This window comes from Triturus cristatus, chromosome 4_2, assembly GCF_964204655.1.
Source record: "Triturus cristatus chromosome 4_2, aTriCri1.1, whole genome shotgun sequence".
Classification (NCBI taxonomy): domain Eukaryota; kingdom Metazoa; phylum Chordata; class Amphibia; order Caudata; family Salamandridae; genus Triturus; species Triturus cristatus.
Genome location: NC_140586.1, coordinates 701,685,650 through 701,708,892, shown reverse-complemented (window position 1 = coordinate 701,708,892; position 23,243 = coordinate 701,685,650). Strand labels below are relative to the sequence as shown.

Sequence of the window (23,243 nt, the reverse complement as noted above, 5' to 3'; positions counted from 1 at the left end):
CAACATTCTAAAGTAGCCTTCAATGCATTCCACTCTCACACTTATGTCACAGTTCTATGGAGTCCCCCAGAGCCAAAAGGGTTTGATCATCTCTAACTTGCAAGACACTACTCCCAGGATCAGGCAATGTAGTGAGAGCTGCCGACAGTAGAATTTTTTTTCTTCATTATTCCTTATGAAAGCACTTTCAAATATGTAAGTTCAAACTTCCAGTTGTATAAAACGATCACTTTTAGTAAGTACTTCTCAGTGCAGTGCTATAATGTGACCAATTAATGTGAAAGCTTTCAAATGTTAAAGAAATACACTTGTTTATTTTTATTTGATGGTACTTTACCATATTTTACTTGATGGTTATAGTACGGTTTACACAGCAAATGTTTTCAGGGCTCGGCTCGTGCACCGGCACCAAGATCAGATCCTTTGGGTAGTCTCCCCCTGTTAAACTGTTGGCTTCCCAATCTCTATGGGATATTAGGTTCTATTTAATCACGTCTCACCCTGCCACAACACTCACCGCCCCGACTGCTCAGTTATACTCAGGCAGAAATACGAAAATGTCCCCACCAGGCATGAATTACTCACGACTGAATACACTCGGAACGCCTGGCATCCATCCACTTGAGCGCAGGGGTAAACCATCCGTTTTCCCGTTGGAGAAAATGTTCCTCTCTCATAGACAAATGAAGGATGCAACACGCCCACCTGCGCAGAACGGCTGCGCACTCCGAGGCGGCTGCACAAGTTCTCAGAGCGTCGCCGGGTTGCTATGGCGACCAATGAGTGAGCGCGTGCCTCTTGGCAGATTGGCCGTCTTCCCGGACCTGGCTGTCAGTGTGCGAAGCAGCCACGGCTCCCGCGGACACCGCTAGCCGGACAGACTGCAGCCACCCATGGCGGCGAAGAAGTTCGAGGGAGCCCCCTTCGGCTCCCAGGCAGCAAGGTGAGTTGACCCGCTACACACTGACCAGAGCATCAAACATGAGATCACACTATCTTCAGCAGTCACTTATAATTTGCTCCGAATGTGCTGAGTAGAACAATTGGTAAAATTCACGAAGACTGACATTCTCTCTCATTTTATTTTTAAATGGAAAGATCCATTACCCTCATTACATTTATTTTTTTCTATCTGCAATCTATTGTGTCATTTTAATCACTTTAAAACTCTCGACTCCAGTGGAATGTCCACTCTATGGGCACAGACACACACCGACCATGAAAGTTACGCTGTAATGTAATTTAAACCATGTTGCATTATATTATATATTCTAATTTATGACTTTGTCAGGTAAGTACGATTTTGTCGAAATTCTCAAGATTTTGTATAACAACACCGCTATTCCAGCACGACTCGCGATTTTAGCACTTGTGTACGATTGTATCATTCCTCTTGATATAACTAGACTCACGATTCTATTTAACACAGATGACTTTTGGTAACAAACCCGTGATCTCACTGCTACTCTCCTAACCGTAAACCCCCTTTGAATATAGAGGAATATATTTATACTTCGCAGGACAACACAGCAAATTGTTTAATTGAGATGATTATTAGTTAGCCAACGAGCGGTCCTCTTTAAAGCCTGGTTCATGATGATGATCTCTTCTAACAATGTAATCTTGATATATAGCTGTGCGTCATCTGCATACACGTGGAAGGAGATGATTGCCTGTTGTAAAATTTCTGTTAGTGGTTCTACATATTAATTGAATACCGCAGGGTATAGTGTTGATCGCTGTGGTACTCCAATAAGATTTGGGGAGGATGCTGATAGTGTTTGGTTCAAGGTCACTCTTTGCCATCTATTCTCTAAGAAGGATCTAAACCACTCTAGTACAGTGCCCACTAATGCCATCCTTTCCTCCAGTCGGTCTAGCATTTTGACATGGTTTGCCATGTTGAATGCGAACGACAGGTTGAGCAGAATTAGGAGACATGTCTCATCTGAACCTACGACAGACCCAAGACCTGCTGACCTTCAGGAGGCTACTCAAGACCTGTGTCAGACCTTCGACAGGAAACCGCTAACCTACCAAGCCGGATACAGCGGGAGCGATGATGGATGTCAGGTAACCCTGTCCCCACTACGGAGCAGCCCTTGAGCGTAAGTATGTCACTCAACAGACAACTCCATAACAGGGGAAAGGGAAAAAAGGGACAAAGTAAACAATAAAGGTGCCGCTGCGAAATCACTCTCAGAGGGAAGGTACTAGACCTTGGTCCAATCCGGGTTCTCCAGCTGTCTATCCCCGTGTTCCCTGCAGTGAGAAACAAACACAACACACATGTACCAACAACAGCCAGTAGTGAGGGTAGTACAAAGTTAATTATAAAGCAGGCACTTACTTCACAGTGTTTGTTGCAGAGCTACCCTGAAGCTGATTGCTAAAGGCATGAACAAACCATACTTGTGCTCACTTGTATTCAAACTAAAAGATGCGCCTTGTCCTGCGATAGTACCAACTTCCCACAAAATAAAAATAAAGAGTACTTAGCTGGGAGGGAAGGTGAGCCGATCGCGTAGGGTACTTCAGGCGCCTTTTTCTTATAATTGCTGTTGTAGAGAGAGCGCACGCAGAGGCTGTTATGCAGAGAAGCTCCTCCGTGCCCAGAGAACACTGATAACAAGCCGGACTTCGTGACGGCTTTGAAAGCGCTCCAGCGCGGTGTTAGAGTACCCCCTGCTGGCGGAAATAACGCGGAAGTAAAGAAAGAAAGACGAGCCTTTCAAACGGCTCGATAAACCAGCACCTCAAAAACAGAAGAAATGCCAAGGAAACGGGATCCGAGCCTTTCAATCGGCTCGCCGATGAGCGCCAGCTCAGAAAACAAGGTAATTCGTATGATGGGCAATGCCGGGTGTACGAACTCGGGGGAAGCCGATTAACGGCTCAGGGATGCGCTCCAGCGCGCTCGGGGTAAATCTCGTTCAAGGACTCCAGGCGATACGGTTGCTGCGTGCGAAGCACGGCTGTAGTTAGTATCGGGGAATGGGAATCCTTTCGGGTCAAAGATAGAGGCAGGTCAAGCAGCTCAGTGGATATTGCGGGATTGACAAGCACCGGGCAGCCCCTGGTCGGTGATTATGAAGGCGTTCCGCTAATGAGGCAGGTGATGAGTCCTGCAGGATGATGGGACACGTAGTTCTGCCATTCATGAAGTACGTAACTACCCACACATACTCACGCCTAATGTGATTCCCACCACTAACTACGCTTGGACGTGACAACCTGGCTGTTCGATCAGTTGCAGCCGCCCCCCAGCGCCTTGAGACCCTCAAGGGTATGTAGTGCACTCTACAAATGTTGTTTGATTGATTGATTGATTGCGGTCTAGCGCAAGTAGCGTGTCATCCACTATGTGCAGAATTGCTGTTTCAGTACTGTAGTTTGGTCTGAACCCCAATTGGCAGTCATTCAGAAGTTTGAATTCAGAAATGTGTCGCCTCAGTTGTTGTTGAATACAGTTTTCCAGAACTTTGGCTAGCATGAGAATCTTTGTTACAGATCAAAAGGTGTTAGGGTCTGAGAGGTTCTCGGTAGGTTTTTTTAAGATTGGAATGACTTGCCCTGTTTTTAGGCAGTCCGATATTGAGCCTTGCGATAGCGAAGCATTAATAATCTTGGTCTACGAGGGGATGATCAAGTGGTTTATTGTAGACCAGCATTATGAGGGGAGAGGGTCATTGAAATGGTTTTATGGTTAATAGCTTTTTGACAATATCTTTGTGGTCATATAACTTGAATTCTGACCATAGAGCCTTATTTGTGGGCATTGCCTGAACTGGTTAAGATTGAAGCTTAGCTGGAGTGCTCATTTGGATTGAGGGGTCCTCCGCAGCATTCTTGAGCTCCACCTCCAGGGAGATGGATTTGGCTGTAAAGAAGGATGAGAATTCTTCACAGCTGATGTTTGATTTTGTTGCTATTAGAGAGGATTTGGCCATTTTGTTAGATTGATCTTTTAGCAGTTTGAAGAGTTTCCTCTGTCTGTTTTTTGCATTAGCAAAAACCAAAGGGAATGATGGACGGAGTGTTGAACATTGCAAGCACTCACCCCCAGTCAACTGATCTGGGTTTAATCCATCACCGTTCTTTAGCTCACTCTGCCACCCCAGTTCAACATGGCCATATGCAAATCGGTCTGACCCTGTGCCTCATGGGAACAGTCCAGCCCGAACTGCCAAGCCATGTCTTCCCTGGACCACATTTAACTACTGTTGTGTGTTGTAGTGTACGATTTCTTTTTAAGAGGTATGTTAAAAAGGCGATTTTTCATTATAGGTCATACTTGAACACAGAGACTCCAGTTATACAGAATAGATCTAGGATGTTCAGCGAAGGTCCAAGAGGGCTGGATCCATGCCACATTTTTACAGTAATCACTGACTATGTAAATGCTACCCATTAGGTAAATTGTATGTGAAAATATCTTAGGTGGGCATCATGAAAATCTGGTGTGGATCCAGCTTGCCTAATTTGAACATCCCTGGAATTAGAGACGGTTGGCCCGCTTGCCTACTTTGAACACACCTGGAATTAGAGAAGGTTGGCCTGAAAAATGGCCTTTTGAGGACAAATGGTAAAGAAGGAAAACGAACAGTAGAGGTAAGAGTTGGCTATGGGTGAAGAAGTGGAAATGCAGAAGGGGTGAGGCAAGTAGAAGGTGTGGTGTGTTGACTGTGTTGCCCCTAGGAAAATTAATTTCAAACAAGGTGAATGGGACAGCAATTCAAATTATCTGGTAGACCTGAAATGTGTTCTTGGGATTCCAGTCTTGAACCACAATTTCCCAAAAATAGATTTAAGAGGAAAAAGTCTACTTCCTCCACTCCTTAAGTTCATAAAATTCTGTTTTCTTTTTCTGTTTACTATTTCATTGTTGTTTCGTATGAGACCAGATACTGCCAAACAGTATCAGTACATCCTATATATACACATGAGGTATACTTACACATTATTGTTGACAATTGGGAATTCTATTAAATGTGTAATTTGCTGGGGCCTAAATGTTGTATACAAAGAAGTACAGTTATATGCAACTCTCTTTTTGATTTTCCTAGTAATAAAAAAAATTGAAGGTTGTGAAGAGTCGATTCCCACATAAAATGCATGTGGAGCTTACGTAGTGATGGACTACTTCGTGTTCAGAGGAGAAGATTGTTATATTATGCTATGTTGCCTCACCACCACCCAGCTCAGCCTAGGGTATCTTCTGCATCTCTAAAAAGCATTTTTACAGTTCCTCCCTCATAGCGAGGGAGTTGTAGCCTGCAGTGTGAACAGCTGTCACAGTGCGAGGAGATTCCAGATGATGAAGCTTGCCACCTCTGGTGGGTGAGGGAAATCGTCCTTAAAAAGTTAGGTTTCATTTGTTTCTTCTTTCTTTTATTTGGTAAAGACCCAGGTGTTCCCTTGTACGTTATAGTGGCATAAGTTCGGAGCCAACACCTGCTGGCTGGTGTATAAATCTCCCTTAGCCCTCTCTTGTTGTGTTTGAAATTCCAAGAAGTGCTAGAGAGTTGTTTAAAAAACACGATAACATATTGATAGCCCCTATGACTTTAATAGTCTTAAAGGGATTTAGTAGTAATAGGAAAAACTCACTATACAGGCTGTAGACTGAGGAAATAAGACGTACAACATTATATAGTATATTATATAGTATCCTGAAGTAATAATAAATAATTTAAGCTTGCAATCAATATATACAAAGTTTTGATTACCACGAAAAAGAGGGAATATCTAAACATAAAAACTGCTGTCGCTTCAGTCCGTGATGACAGATAGAATCCCACAATTAATTTGTAGAGCTACTGCACAAGCAGCATGGTTACACCCAGAGGTTAATTTATGAGACCCTTTTTCTGGGATACCCTCAGTGCTCCAGTATGGGAAACTGTGAGAATGGAAAAAGTTGAGATGCCTGTTCTCATGCATTTATGTAGCAAAGTTGGAGAAACTGTACAGAGGTTACATTTATCCAGGGAGTTTGCAAATTGGAAAACAGAAAGGCACGTAGGCCAAATATGATCTCCTTGGACGCATTTAACGGTTTACCATTACTAGTTACTTCTTCCTGTGCCTTTTTTTAGAAATCTTTGGCAGATCTGCCCCATTTTGGTTAAATAGCACTATATTGCCCATGTATAGGAATTTCAGAGTGACTGAGCCAAAGTCCTATAGATCAATCAGGCACATTGATATTGACTGCAAATCCTACTCTAGAATGATACTGATACCTGTTGAAGACTGTGCAAAAGAAATAAGGGCAGTAATCCCAATAATGAGGAATTATGCCCTGGTCTTTTCCCAATGGATAAAGTGTTCGCCTGTTACACATTTGCCACAACGCAGCAATGTAAAACACATCACAATATGTGCCTTTTTTGAGTGCTTAATTTGTAAAACAATAAGTGGCAGGGCCCTATTCAGGAGGCTTCCACAGCTCGCACTACCTATTGTCCTGCCAGTGCAGGCAACAACAATACGAACACAACTACTAACCATCACACCCATTTCACACTATTCCAGGACCCCAAAGCTATATAAATTACTTGTGATGAAGTTATTAGTCATTTTAAATGTATTTTAACCAACTGTTATTATGCTACTCTCTAAATCAGATAAACAGTGCCACCCTGTGGCGGACTTCCACATGTCCTGGTGTTGACAATCAAGTGCTGGTGCAGAGCACCGAAAACCACTAGCACAAATTAAGCACTGCTTTTTTTGAATTCATATTCACTTTTTACCTGATATCTTGAGAGATGATGATAAAGAAGCTGCAATAATGAGATTGGAAGAGTACCAATTAGCAATTAACGAGAGGAAGTAAAGAGATACCAGTTCCCAAATGAGATCGAGCCTGAATGAGACGGTGAGCAGACTTTTCATAACCTCTTGTGGAGTCGAATATGTGTGCCTGCGTACTCATCTGCACATTTCACTGTATAAAAATGATGTATACCAAACACATAAAAAGTAATGGGAGGAAATCTGGCAAATGGTCTGAACCTCTAGTAATACTCTCTAGGTAGCATTCCAACCCATCTTGTTTTGCCCACTGCACTACTCTAGACAGAGGCCTGCCTCGTGCAAATCAATGCTAAACCTGCTCCTCACAGGATCAGCCCAATCACGAATTGCCAGATGAACCCCATCCATAAGGAAACACAAGGAAATCCAGACCAGTTTCCTCCTTGTTAGACCTTGTCAGTGAGGTATAACTTGGATCTTGTGACAGAATGAATATACAGATTGCCATAGCAGGCACGTTTTGTTGTTGATTCTGGCACACCCTGGCGGACTGAGATCATCCTTGTATGACGCTCTTAGAAGGGATTTTTTGCCAATTGTAATTTTGTATGTATTTTTAATTTCATGAATGTATGTTTGCTGGTTGACTTGTGGGAAAGCTTTTCTCAATACAGTAAGCCTGGGGTGGTTATGGTGCAAGCCAGTGATAAAAGCTATAGGCTTGGCTGATTGATTGTGGAAAGGTTTGTCAAAGGCCATAGGTTTGATCCAGTCATGAAGCACTGTGAGAATTCTTGTGTATATATTGCCAACTGTAATTTTGTACATATTTGTAATTTTAAAACTGTATACATGAGTGGTGCCTTTTGGCAAATTCTATGTTCAATACAGTAGGTCTGAGTTTAATATAGTGAGAAACCAGTTATCAATGTTATAGGCCTAATTTGCTAATCGGAAAAAGTTATTTCTGATACCATAGGTCTGAACTTGTTTATTATAACATGTTACAACAAAGGCAGTGGGCTAGGTCTGACCTACGTATTGAGAAAAGCATATGTTAAAGTCAAAGGTCTTTTAGGCTGGATTGTTATTTCATTCTGATAATGCCTGTAGACAGGTGTTTTGCTGCATGAAATCTCACAGATTTTCATAGTCGGCAGCAGGCTTTGTATTGGTGAGCTCCTCTGCCACTCTCAGGGGGTGGAAGATTTGCATTGTGAACATTCATGGTAAGCCCACTTAGGAAGGGATGCATATTGTTTTACCAACTGTAATGTTGTGCAAATTTAAAATCTTATGGCAATATACCTGATGGTTGAATTGTGGAAAAGCTTATGCTTAACATGAGAGGCAAGAGCCGGTTATAGTGACAGCAATTTTCCTGGCTCTTTCATTGGATAAAGCCTGGCACGCTCATTAGGAAAAGCCTGGCTCCTTCATTGGGAAAAGTTATGTGAAATGCAATAGGTCTGATCTGTTAATTTTGAAAGATTACAACAAAGACAGTAGGCTTGACGTATTTATTAAAGCCAATAGACTTTTAAGGGTGGAATAGCATTACACTGTGTTAAAGCATGTTGACAAGAATTTTGTTACCGTCTTTGGTGGAACTGACAGGTTTAGTTGTCTGTTAGACTTTTGTAAGAAAAAAATAATTAATAACTGAGTTATTGTTCTGGCTCAAACATGACAAACCAGTGAAATTCATGGTTACAAATGCACACAACACATACCATAAGTTGCACCACCTGCCATGCTGTTCTCTTTTTGTGCTTTTTCATTTGTTTCTCAAACTCAAACTCTTGAGTCACAGCCAACTCAAGAGTTTCAAGACGGCTGAAAAGCAAATTCAGAGCCCGTATCCAGACAATCACATTTCTTAAAAAAATCAAAATGTGATTGACAGGAATCATGAGTCAGGAGTCTCAAGTTAAAAAGGCAGAGATGTATTAAAGTATGTGGGGGCATATTATCAAGGACGGCGTTAAAATTATCGCCGGTTTAGCTGCAGAAAACTGCCGCTAAAGCGGTGATAATGGGCTTGATAATATGCCATGGAGAATTCCAATAGAAGCCCATGTTGACACTAAAACATGGACTTCTATTGGAATTCTCAAGGGCATATAATTTTAACGCAGTCCTTGATAATATGCCCCTAAGCCTTTAAAGCCTGCTTACAAACTTTCTTAAATGCTACAATCTCAAAAACTACCAAGTGGTTTATGTATGTTTATGTATGTACACATGAAGATGGGCTTTGTTTAGCCCTCCTCATCCATTGGACTGTTCAAAAGTAATGTATATTCTGCTTCCATCCATAACAGCATACAGGAATGGGCAATGGGTCAGCCCACGTTAGCCAATGTTCTGTTGCCCTGTCATTGAGCGTGTTAAAGTGCCAGGGTGAACCTGTCCTTCAGTTTTCTAGTTTCTTCTTTATATGTCCCCGATCATTTCATTTCTTTCCTTCCCCTTTTCATATTTCTTTTTATAGAGCATACTACAGCTCTCCAGACAGTGCTCGGCAGCTTGCTTGGCGTCCATTTCCTTATAAGCGTGCTACATCATGTGCGGCCACTGCTTCTAAACTGGCCAGCCACTGTGGAATGGTATTGCCTATAGTGTATCATTGCTTTAACACTTCAAGATGGCCACACGTTGGTTGTAAAATTGGCGGCCATGTTGGGATTTTAAAACAATAATACACTATGTACATTGCCATTGGAAAGCAGCCACCGCAGCTATGTTTAATTTTATTTTTATTGTAAGCATTCACCCACCACATATAGGCAGCAGCATATTTTCCTGTTTCTGCCTTTATTTATTTTGATTTATTTTGCATATGCTTGTTGAGTTTGGGTGTGTGTTATTGTGGATAGGAAGGTGGGTGAATTTTAGAATGAGTCTGTGGGTGAATAAATTGAAGCACATGTGCGATGACGAGTGATAAAGTGCATGTATGATGACTTATTGAGTGCCTAAACTCATCAAGTACGGACGAGGCATTTCCTGTAATGAGCCAGACGTATTGACATTGCCAGTGCTTATTAGCTTTGTGAGTTTGTTGTGCATTTTACCATTTTGTATTTTTATAGAGCCTAATTATATTGATGATGTTACCAGGAAATGATTTCAAAATTTCGTAGGCTTTTTTCAATACTAAAATGCATGGGCGCTTAGTTTGTTAACAATAATAAGTATTCAAGTACGGTATTTATGTAGGTGCATTAGGATTTAAACTTTAGGAATTGACAGCACACATATTTGAAACGTTAGAATTATAATTAGGGGATTTATTAAACCCTGATGTATATTATACATGTGTCTGTATATGACATTGTTATATCTCGGAATGTAAGTTAAACTTTTTTGCTTCTAGTTTTAATTTTGAGCAACATTAAATGTATCGTTAAAGGAGCAATTGCGATTTCACGAATTCAAATTTACATTTCAAAACAAACTTTATATATGCCATTTCAAAGTTTTGTCAGGCACTGTGTTTAGTGGCTTAGGCGATAACTGCTGTTAAAATGTCTAAAAATAAAATATATTAACAATTACATATCAATGCTATTTATATCAGTTTATTTCACTTCTCTCCTTGTTGCTTTTTTAATGGGTTTGTTATTTACCCACTAGTTATTCTCATAGTTGTCCTGCGGTGTAGGTGATGGCATAATGGTGTGCTTTTCTTTAGGCTCTTTCCATGTTATGTTTGGATGATGTTATTGGTACTACTGGCATGTACATAATGAATTACATAACTGGGTATATTTATGTATTGTTTAAGATGTGGTCGAGAAGAGTGCTCGTAGAATCTCACTGAGCAGGGTCATTGTAGTCGTATTGTGGGAGGAGAGTTATCCACTTTCCTGAAGCCAGAGGGTGGAAGCGGGGGGTGTCAAGGTGGTTATTCTGCCATATGGAAATGGTGTTGAAGCTGGAGGAGCATGTCAACATTTTTCGTTGTCTTAATCTTCCATTTCGACCCTCCCAGTTGGAGAGTTAGAGTGGTGAAACTGTCTAGAAATGTAATTGGCTGCTGCATTTGCAGTGGGACCTATTCATTGACGCACTCAGGGTTTGTTAGTAGCATGTCACAACACTGAAACTAAGCAGCAGGTGGTGTCCACAAAGGACTTCACCACACCCACGTCAGTGCAGTACAACTCTGTCAATGTGTTTCAGGTGGCACACAATTGAATTTTCAGTTCTAAGATATGAGAGTGAAAGCATGAAAAGAGGGCTGTGGATGCTGCTCGGGGTTTTCAGTGGATACATCGTTAGAGGCCACCCTGGTGAAGGATGTCGCAATAGAACGCAAAAAACAAATTTACATAATCAAACAAAGCAACATGGCTGAATACCAATCGTTAGTGGTTGTTAGAGATGCAGGGCTGGGCAGAGAGATTTGTTTTCTCTCTTCTTGGCCATTTTCTAGATATTCATGTGGTAGCAAAGGAGAAGAGACGATGAGAAGAGAGCCATTTACTCTGAAAGTTAGAAGATGCAAATGTGTGAGGGCAACATTAGTTGAGTAAAAGGTTCCTCAGCAGGGGTGGATCGGCATGCTGCTTGGTGTGTGTGTGAGTGTTAAAGACACAGCAGAAGGGCCCTGTTGTGCGAACCTGCTCTTTCCATCTTTAGGAATGTGGCGAAAATGTGTTACTTCAGTGGCCATTATATGCTGAAACCACACGATGACTTAAATTGTGTGAACGTTTATGTGGTCAACTGAGTAGGAACATGGTATGTGTGGTCTATGTATTACAGCCAACTTGCTTAATTTGTGCCGGTGGTTTCCGGTGCTCACCGGCACTTATGGCTGCTCGCCACATGTTGGTACTGTTTATCTAATTTAGAAATGAGCACATCAACAGTTATTTATTCACTCAAAATACATTACAGCTGACTAATACCTTGGACCCCCACTAAATCATTACTGGAATCCGGGGTCCCCTGCTGAGTCATTATTTGAAGCTGTGGATTTCCTGCCTAAGCAATTTTTATTATTTGAACCTCAAAACAATACACAAATACAAAACAGGTATACAAATGCTCAAATATTGAAATATTTAGTTTAGTTCACATTGAAATATAGAAAATGTTTTAAATGTTTTCATTATTGCTTCTTTATTTGTATATATTAATTTTAATGTATTCATTTTGATATTATAACATTTTGTAACACAGTCGCGGACTCCTTGAGTAGGGTTTGCGGGCCCCCAAGCATCCTCGCACCACAGGTTAAGAACCACTGCTTTAAATCATACTTAGAGTGAGCTTTGGCTCCACCCAGAGAATTATTTCTCACTCACCTCAAACTTTTGGCTGGTGTGTTCAACCGACTTCCACAGAGTGATTGCATTGCAGTGCATGAGTAACTCTTTAACATCTCAAACGGATACTGATCCATCACACATTACAGTTTCTTTCATGGAGAACCATTGTATAAATGGAATCATCTGTTCGTTTGGGGGTTTTTACAATGTAACAAGCTTTTTTCACATGTTTTTGTCAGCACTCAAACTGCAAGCCAGACTTACTGTCTACTACTTTTGCTTGTTTTTGTAATGCAGTATCAGATGTTTTGTTTACTGTTAGAAATGGGGGTCTCTAGCTGGCAAGGGTTCGCACCTTTGTCCAAGTAGGGAGCTTTCTGCCTAGTCAGGGTAAGGGAGTTACAGTCCCAAATTGGAAGCTTGGCACGAGCAGTCAGGTTTATCTCAGAAGCAGTGTGTAAAGCATTTGCACATAAACCACAGTAACACAGTGAAAGCACTACAAAAAGACAGCACATCAGTGTAGAAAAATATCCAATATTTTTATATATTCAAAACAAGACCAAAACGATACAAAATCCAACACACGCTACGTAAAAATATATACTTTGCAGATGTACTAAAAATTGTAGAAATACCTCAAAATACAGTTCATACGAGTCGGTAGCTTCGTCCGGGGCTACTTCGATGCTGAAAACAACAGAGACTAACAGTTCCAATCGATACGGGTCAGCGAAAGCGTGGGCAGACTCGGTAACAGTACCTTTCTCATTGCGGCTGGCACATTGGTGCGAGCCGGTCGTGGGAGCTGGCGTCGGTCAGCCCAGACTGATTTAAACTCAAAATCCCTTTGTTTTCTCAGGCAGAGAGTGTCTGTGCTTAGTCCAAATCAGTTCTGTCCTCTCTGGCCCAGCTTCCTGGCAGGAGATGGAGACAGCATTGTGGAAGGCAGACAAGGCCCATTCAGGTGAAAGGAAATCTGCTCCTCCTACTCTAAATGCAGCCCAGGTCTATTCAGCCCAGCCCTGACTCTTCCAGACTCTCTGGAGCCACTGCACATCTCCAGCCCCTATCACTCCAAAGCCAGACCGTCAATACACGTCCGAGCAGAGGCACACTGGAGGGCTGAGCAAGAAAATACCTACTTTCTAAAAGTGTTATTTTCACACACAATGTAAAAATCACTCTCACTAAAAGATGCATTTTAACATTCTGAGTTCAGGCATACTAAACTTTTTTTTCCTACCTTGTTCCCAGGGGCAGTCATGTTTATTAGATGTTGTAAGCAAACTCCCCATTCTATCTTATGGGAACAGGTAGCCTTGCAACCGTGAAAAACGAAATTGGCAGTATTTCATTATCAGGACATGCCACCCACACCAGGGCATGTCCTACCTTTCACAAACACTGGGCCTACCTTAGGGCTAACTAACATGTAAGGAAAAGGAAGGTTAGGGCCTGGCAAGTGGGTGCACTTGCCAAGTTGACATGGCAGTACCAGACTGCACACAGGCTCTGCAATGGCAGCCCTGCGTTACATTTTCAGGGCTACTCATGTGGGTGGCACAGTCAGTGCTGCAGGCCTACTAGTAGCATTTGATTTACAGGCTCTGGCACTCTCATTGCACTTTACTAGGGACTTACCAGTAAATCAAATATGCCAACCATGGAAACACTAATCCATAATAACACTTTACAACAGGAGCACTTGCACTTGAACCCTGAACAGTAGTGAGAAAGTGCGCAGAGACAGTAAACCAGAGTCAAAACCAGAAGGTCAGAAAGCAAAAGGACAGGGGAAACACGTCAAAAGATGCCAAGTCTAGCATTTACCAATTATATCTAGAAGTTTTTGCCTTTGCTTTAGCTTTATGATCACATTTATTTTTGTCATATTTGCTATTTGTGCAAACTCATGTCAGATGGACATTACCAACAAAAATGAGTCACACATTCCACAGAGTGGAAAATCAGATTGCAGAATAAATCTAAAAATGAAAAACAAAAGCCATACCTAAAACCACGAAAGTGGGAAACAATGGGAAGTAGAAGGAAAATAAACCCACACCAGGCTCCTTTGGTGGGGCTTCAAGCTCCACAGGTGGCCTAAGAAACTGGCCTACAAGAGCATCAGCCGAAACCACAGAGCAAGATAAACTTTGACAGTATGCGAAACAAGGTTCACGTAGGTCCTTCATGGAGCATTCCGCCCTGTTATGGAATTCTTTATACCCCACCCTGAGAGCTCAATACACGTACAGGCTCTTCAGGAAACACCCGGCAACTGTCCTGTTTTTACATGTCTTTGACAACCTGTGGTATTACTGGTGAATGTTAAATACCTGAAGCATTAATAATGATGTGGAGTGAAATGACAGGGAAGTAAACCTTCTGCATCCAGAACTGTGTGTGTGTGTGTGTCTGTGTGCGTGCGTGTGTGTGCACATGTGTGTGTGTGTGTATGTGTGTGCACACAAAGGGAGATCAAACACTGTTGTTTAGGGGCAATGCTTGACGACACCAAAATACAACATTCTGCTAATTATCAATGTTATATCAATTGTGGACCTGCTTCCCATATAGCGAGGAATTTGAATGGTATTTGTGAATAAGGAGATGCACAAGGCTGTGTGGTGACTTTCTTTTACGTTTTAACTCGTCAGACCAAAAGTGAGGCAGTGATTGGTAGCTGGAAAACTGAGGGGTAATGAGCAGGAGTGTGATCAGGCTGCAAGAAAGTTAGGACATGTGTCTGGTTAGAGAAACTCTATGGCATATTTATTTTCCTTTGTCTTTTCTGTCATAAAGAAAGACATGAAATTCAGCTATTGAGATTACATAGGTACTGAGGTGCCTCCCGTTACGTTTTTGAAAAATACACGCTATTCGGTCATTTGTGTTTTTGGGTGAAACAGTAGAAAGCCTTTGTTTTCTATTGTAAAATTAGGTGATATAATTGATAAACAATGTTTACATTTCCAAATGAATAATATGTGTTTTTGGGTGACAGTAGAACGCCATTGTTTTGTATTGTAAAATTAGGTCATACAATTGATAAACAACGTTTACATTTGCAAATGAATAATTTGTGTTTTTGGATGACACAGTAGAAAGCCATTGTTTTGTATTGTAAAATTAGGTCATACAATTGATAACATATCAATACATCAAGACCTGTTCTTCAAAGGCACCTCTTTTGAGGACAATTATATAAGTGGAGGTAGGGATTCCATAACTCTTTCTCCATATACACCCCTCATTTATAATCAGAGGTAGTGACCTCTTACTTTATTGCCTTAACTTTAAAAAAGAAAAATATTTTTACAAATGACAGTCACTGAGCTAAAATACCCCTATCAAATATACTGGGGTATAGCTGTGAATGCTGTATCAAAAACAGGTCACATCAATCTAGTGTATAAGCTTAGAAAAATAGTGAACAGGCACAATGGCACCTCACGTGCGCACCACCAATAGAGCTTGCTGATTGGCACTCACCAGCTATGCCCACTTGTTTCATCATTGGTAGCCATCTTGCCTTAAAGAATCAAAAAGGTGTCCAGAACAAACAAAATTGGTGCTGAGAAAACGTGAAGTGAATATATCACATACCACAAGTACGACCATGTGAAAGTAAAATTGAAATAAGTAGCACATTAACCGATACCAACTTTATTATTCGCTTGTAAACTTATTCAAATTAAAACCGGTTGCAATTTATGCATACCGCGTCATACTGAGCCGACATGTTTCATTGCCACTACTACTTTGAGGCAATTTCATCAGGGCAGTGAGGTCGTCAGGCACCAGTACTGGACACTGACATTTTCTTTTACAGGGACTGTCAAATGTGAAAACAAACAGGTACAAAGCCAATTACTCTCGAGGGTTCTCCTTCTCCACATTGTGTCCAAAACTGTTTATTCAATACACATGTGTTTACATTACCATAAACAAGCCACAGTTCTTCATACCAGCTCTGCTCTTATGTCACTTTTTAGACCAAACTCCAACCGTGAGTCTTCATAATGGGCTAACACTCTGCCGTAGTGTCAATCTACAGAGTGATAAAAATAATAAAAACACACACTTCTTTTCTCATCTAACAGCCATTTACACTTATACTAGGGCTGCTCCCATATTTAGAGGTTCAATTCGTAAGACCACGGCAAGCATAGCTTATCGTTACCGAAAATCCCCCATTCAATCAGCAATGCTCTCTTTATTTATCTAACTGCCATTTCCACTTATATTGGGGCCGCTCCCGTATTTGGAGGTTCGATTCGTAAGACTACGACGGACATAGTTTATCATTACCGGCACCCCACCAATTCAATCAGCAATGTTCTCAGCAACGCTTTTCATGCAATCTTGCCTTACTCTGTATTCAAAACGCAGTCCTTACCGCCTACGTCGTGGAGTAGCGTATTGTCTCAACCCTCACCCCCGTCAAGTAGCCACTACAAATTTAAAACCCAAACCGATAAAAATATCACGTGATCGGTCTGCGATCATGGGGGCCATCTTGGAGTGTAGTCAAGCTATCCTAAACTCCACATAGTATCACACTTTTTGCACACACAGTAGCTAAAACAACACAGCGTTTTCGATAGTCATACAGTGCTTTATTGTTCCCACTAACTATAGGCATTGACACTCATAGTCGTTTTAATTTTAGAGAAACATTTTTTTTGAAAAAATTCTTTGGAAAAATTCTTTGAAAAACAGTGGACAACTGGGAATCCATATCAGCGAACTTTCCTTACACTCCCTTACCACTACAACTACTTTTACTTCAAGTATGTCCACCAGTTCATTGCTTTACATAGCCTACCACTGTGTTTACGGAGTCCTGAACCCTGGTCAGCATATCACGTGACCTAACAAAAATCACGGGGGCCATTATTTAGTGTGCATGAGGATGGCCTCCATATAAGTGCAGTTCCTATAATACCCTTATTCATTATAAAAAGATTTTTATCCACAATCATGATGTCAAATGTAGGGTATTACAATGAATTGTAATTTCCAGGAAATCGGATACTTCACTCTCGGACACCAAAGGGCAGGCTCACCATCACTGTAGTGTTGAGGAAAGGAAGCTCCAAGCCAGGTAATTAATCTCTTAGATTTATTGAGTAGATAAATTATATACAGAGATAAGATTAGAGTAAAGTAGGAATCTAAGTAAGAGCCCCACCAGGAGCAGCTTCCCTGCTGCTCAGCCCTTCATCCAACTGATTCACGCACGCACACATTCCAAACACTAACATTCCATCAGGCAGTCATTCTGGCTGAGCAGCAGGATACCACATATCTTCCCCCTTTACAATGCAAAGGAAGGAAGTTTTAAAAGGCATCAAAATAGGCAAGAAAATGAGAATTAAATAAATTGAATGGTACACTGAAAGAAGGCGTGAAAAGAAATATGGAAATTGCACGCAGAGAAAATTAAAGTGGATAAGAAGTGAGAGAAAAGACAAGTACAAACGACTATTACACCATCTTCCTCTTTACAAAAACACAAAATAAATACAAACGCATACAACAGACTAAAGAGAAAACCCAGTGCTACGATCACGTATGCTGGCCAGGCAAACAGAAAAGTACAGGGTGTTAGAAAGAAAATAAAAGTGAAGTAGTAAGTAAACGAGGAATACGCAGAAATGGGAAATAGCAGAAATTGGAAACCTGCGCTGTTTCCAAATGTCACAAGAGACTAAGGGCCTCATGTAGGTAAATAAATTTTACCGGTTCTTAAATACCGAGCCGTACCGAATCGGTAAATTAGAATCGGTAAGTTATATGTAGGTAAAAATTCGGTAACTGTTACCGATTCGGTAACATTCGGTAATCACGAATCGGAATTCACCGAATCGGTAAATACCGAGGTGGTATTTACCGAATCGGAAAATACCGAGGTGGAATTTACCGAATCGGAAAATACCGAATCGGAATGTACGGATTCGGTAAATAAAACCACATGACTTGACGAAACAGCTAATCCTGTGCAACGACAGCCCACCCAACCAGGAAGTGCCCACACCCAGGCAGGTGTACATAATTAGCCGAAGTGGCCACACCCAGGCAGGTGTACATAATTAGCCGACCCTGGAGAGGCTTGGAGTGCAGAGGAGAGGCAGGGAGCCGTTGCATGTGCGAGCGGGTAAACGAACAGCATGTCCAGCCAGAGAACACAGAAAGACGGAGGGGAAAGGAGGAGGAAGCTGAAATTTAGCCCCAAGGAACTCCAGGTGCTGGTGGAGGAGGTGGTGAAGCAGCACCAGAAGCTGTTTGGAAGGCAATCCCTGCAAGTGCCTGAGGCGGAAAAGCGCAACATATGGCTGGCCATCCAGGCGCAGGTCAATGCTGTGGGAGTGACCCACAGGGACATTGAGGTCCTCAAAAAGCGCTGGTATGACCTGAGGATTGTAACCAAGAGGAAGATGCGCGACATCCAGAAGGAGGCCAGCCAGACCGGAGGTGGAACCAACAGGGCACCTGCCCTCACCGAACTGGAGGAGCTGGTGGCGGCCACAATCCAGCAGGAGAGCGTCGTGGGTCTTGGGGACGCCGACAGCTCTGCCAGAGCCGCAACACACCAAGGTAAGACGAAAGCACAGCAATGTAGCCCCCCCCACCCCAATCCCACATCCCCCATTGTGAAACGAGAATCACACTGCAGTCCACACGTGTCAGTGCAGACAGGCAATGCATTCCGGGAGATGTAGTCAGGGCAACACTAACCATGCCGTAAATGTTACAGGGCAACAAGGCATGTCACGCACTCGAGGCACAAGGAGACAGAGGACATATTGGAATGTGAAATGTGTTATTGTGACGCTTGCAATGCAGCCCTTCGGGGACACTGAGCCAATGTTGTATTTCTGTCCACAGATGTGACATCATGCAGGACAGGGCATGCTGCAGGAGAGACGGCACACCGGCCACAAGTATCACCTCTAGCCAGCACAAGTACAGACCAGGGAGCAGGCCCACTGGCAGCAGCACCACCAACACAGCCAGCCTCGCCGCACCGAGAGCCAGCATCACCTCACCGAGAGCCAGCATCACCACAACCAGAGCCAGCATCACCACAACCAGAGCCAGCATCGCCACTCATGTTCGAATCACCGGCCACATCTCCGCTTGCAGGTGTGAGAATGAGGAGGCGTCCAGCAGCCAGGCTACGAGCCTTAGACACCTCGTCAGACGACAGCATGGGCCCAGAAGACCGCACCGGGCCCCAGGAAGGGAGCCATGCCACTGTGCCCCACATCTCACAGGCAGCACAGACGGGAGCAAGAGGGCGCCGCAGGTCGCGTGTCCAGAGTCCACCAGCACCCACTGACGGCCATGGTGTCTTCTTGGGTCTCGAGGGCCAAATGTTGAAGCAACAGCGCCTGCAATCAAAGGCAGTCATGTCAGTCCAGAGGCACATGCGGGTGATGAGGACAACATTAGTCAACATGGACAGTAACATTAGCGGCATGGCTGCGGGCATTCGGGACATGTCCCAGTCAATCCAGCAGTTGTGCAGCAAATTAGATGCTGACATCGAAGCACGGCGCCGGGAACGCCAGAGAAGGGACACTACCAGCAGGGCACTCAACCGTCTGGCAACTGCGACTTCTCTACTGTGCCGGCGCTCTGTGACGATGCAGGAGGGCCTAACACAGTGCTGCAGCGACCTGTCTCGGGGGATGGTGCAGGTGACAAGTGCACTAGGGGTGCTATTGACTAGTCAGGCGTCGACAACTGCTGCAGGGGATGCTGCGGAGAGCATCGACACCAGCAGCAGCATCACACCCCCCGTCCCAGAAGCACGCAGGAGCAGCAGGCGGCTTGGGGTTGGCTCTAGTGAGGATGCACAGGCCGTGCAATCCACCACTGCAGCGCGTATGCGCAAACATTGATGTAGCCCTGCTAAGCCACTTCCCATTGGGTGACGTAACCCTGGACATACTCCTTGTATAGATGGTATATTGCCTGATTGGCCTGTTCATGTGTTCATGGCGTGGTGCCACATTAAAACTACGTCAGGACTTCTCACAACTCGCTGTGTCCCCTCACTTACTCAGAAATAGTTGCATGTGATCTCTGCCCGTCTCTCTCTCCCATCGATTGCAGTTGGCACTCTAGCTGCGTTGCCCTCTGGCTGGCCTGACTCATCCTCGTTGTCCTCAAAATATGTTAGTTCCACATCTGTACCTTTTTTCGTGGCAAGGTTGTGCAGCATTGCACAAGTGGCAATAATCTTGCAGCAGGTGATGGGTTTGTACTGGCGTGCGCCTCCGCTCTTGTGCAGGCAGCGGAACCTGCTCTTCAGTAGTCCAAACGTGCGCTCCACCACATTGCGTGTTGTTTTATGTGCCACGTTGTATCGTCTCTCACTCTGGGTTGCTGGGTGTAGGTAGGGAGTGAGGATGAATGACCGGCATGCATATGCACTGTCGCCTGGATGAGTAAAAGGGAACCATCAGTAACATGCCTCTATACACTATGATTTGCAGGTTTCAAGGGGCGTCACTGTTACTTACCTAGCAGGTATCCCTCTCCGAATTCTCCGGCACTCAGTCGTGTGTAGATCCCACTATTCTGGAAGATGTAAGAGTCGTGGGTGCTCCCAGGAAACTTAGCAACAATATCTGTGATGATGTTCCCTGCATCACAGATCACCTGCACATTGATGGAGTGGGTGGACTTCCTGTTCCTGTAGATGTGCTCTGTATCAGCTGGGGGACAGATTGGGATGTGTGTACCATCAATACAGCCGATGACATGGGGGAACTGTGCCATGTGATAATAGTCTGTTTTTGTTTTCTGCAGTGCAGCCTGTGTGTTTGGGAAGCTTATGTAGTGGTGCATTCTCTGCATCATGGCATCCAGGAACTTCCTGAAGAAACGTGACAGGCAACTCTGGGATACCCCACCCACCGCAGCTATCACCACCTGATAACTGCCGGATGCCAACAGATGTAGGCTGCAGAGCACCTGCACATGTGGGGGTATGGCGTGCGCCCTTCTTATTGGCTGGTCCAGGAGTGGGTGAAGGTCCCTGATTAAGTCCATGATGGTTTCGGGGTGTAGCCTGTACCTCTCATGTATCTCTGCATCAGTCAGCTGGAATAGTGTGATGCGCTGTCTGTAGATTTGTTCCTCCCGTCGCCACACCCTCAGTCCTGCTGCCTGTAGACGTAGGCGCCTTGCAATGACGTACATGGCGGCCATGTTGTCCACGCTGTTGCATTTTGGGTTTGCCTATATGCATTGTTGATGGTTACCACCTGCTTTCAATCCGTGTTAATTACCGACTCTTATTTACCGATTTTCCTGGATTTCTTAATTACCGAGTGCTCCTACATGTCATTTTCAATTTTACCACTTCATATTTACCACTTCATGTTTACCGAATCGTTAATTATGTATTCGGTAAATCTGATTCGGTATTTTAGAATTCGGTAAATATGATTCGGTATTTACCGCCTCATATTTACCGAAAAGTGGTTTTTGGACTCCTACATCTCACTTGTCTGAATACCGGTCGGTAACGGCATATTTACCGAAAATCGGCCGTTACCGACCGGTATTTGGCTACCTACATGAGGCCCTAATTATCGAGGTGAAAGGAGAACGGGAACATTTTCCTTCTAAAAACGAAATTGAAGGCAAATAAATTACAACCAACCTCCAGTAGATGGCAGTACAGTTCTGTTTCAAAAACAACGAAAACTAGAATGCTGTTTAAACCGTCGAGGTGAAATTGACAACACGGCTGGCTCTTGACCCCGTCAAACGGCCTCATGTCATGTGAAATTTCTCTGGTTTCAGGTTTCCTTTCTCTGGTTTCAGGTTTCCTTCACTGGTATCCAAACTAATAGTTTAGATTTCCTCCGATCTTGGCAGTAGCAGGTTATTGAGGGCACACAGCTAAGTAGAACAGTCAACTCTATAACCTGAACAAAATAAAGTCGTCTCAAACTTGCGGCAAGTAATGGCAGGCAGCAGGAACTGGCACCTTTAGACTGGGTTGTGGGCGACCGATGGCAAGGTCACTGGTGGGGCTCCAGGTGCCAGTGTAATTTTAAAAGCTTAGTTTGGGAAATTCCTTTACCTTGAGCGTGAGGTGAATGCTTCTTGAGGTTGATGAAATTCAGCACTCCTGGTACCAAAAAGGTAGTGTTGAGGAAAGGAAGCTCCAAGCCAGGTAATTAATCTCGTAGATTTATTGAGTAGATAAATTATATACAGAGATAAGATTAGAGTAAAGTAGGAATCCAAGTAAGAGCCCCACCAGGAGCAGCTTCCCTGCTGCTCAGCCCTTCATGCAACTGATTCACGAACGCACACATTCCAAACACTATCATCCCATCAGGCAGTCATTCTGGCTGAGCAGCAGGATACCACAATCACCAACATGATTTATACAAAGATTTTAATTTTTGACTTTATTCCATTCTATAAAGTCGTTCAATCCGATCTGATTACTTTTCTCTTGGAAAATCCAGCGTGCCTCTTTGGTAGCCAGGACCCTCTCTATATTCTGTGGGTCCCCATCACTTCCTCCAGTACCACCCAAGTGAAAGAATGTTTCTGCTCATTACAATGCTGTACTAACTTGGTAGTAAGTTTCCCTGCTCTGATAGTACTGAAATGTTCCTGCACTCTAATTTTGATCTTCCTGGATGTGAGCCCTATGTAGTGTAAACCACATTGGCATGTCAATCTATACACCACATTAATGGTGTTGCAATTTCTGAATCGCGTCAGGTGCCAAACTCTACCAGAGTTCAAGGTCACACTAAGAGTCTTCTTAGTAAGATTACATACAGAGCATGTTCCACAGGGGTAATGCCCTGGGGGAATAGTTGTTTCTTTTTGTTGCGATCTCGCCCGGGTGTGTACCAATTTGTCCTTAAGGTTACTTGAACTTTTGAAAGCAAATATCAGTGGAGGAATTTTAAAATCAGTAGTAGAGAGTAATGCCCAATGCTTCCGTATAGATTGACGAATCCGGGTCGCTAGTAGGTCAAAAGTCATCACCACCGGGACATAATCATTCTTAGCCCTTTCATTTTTCTCCAATAGTACACTACGAGGAGTATTCAGAGCTATTTTTTTAGCTTGATTGATTATTTTGTGAGGATAATTCCTCTGTTTAAGTTTTTCACACAGCCCTTCTGATTGTTCCAGGTATGC

General features: G+C 43.2%; 1 protein-coding gene across 1 annotated transcript in view; it reads left to right on the top strand.

The window, feature by feature from the left end:
- Positions 1-806: 806 nt before the first annotated feature.
- The window catches only part of CIMAP2 (ciliary microtubule associated protein 2), a 114,377-nt gene continuing 91,940 nt past the window's right edge, over positions 807-23,243 (top strand). The window contains exon 1 of the mRNA XM_085602536.1: positions 807-943. Coding sequence (XP_085458662.1) covers positions 894-943 — 50 coding nt within the window. The 5' untranslated portion in view covers positions 807-893. The remainder of the gene's footprint in view (positions 944-23,243) is intronic.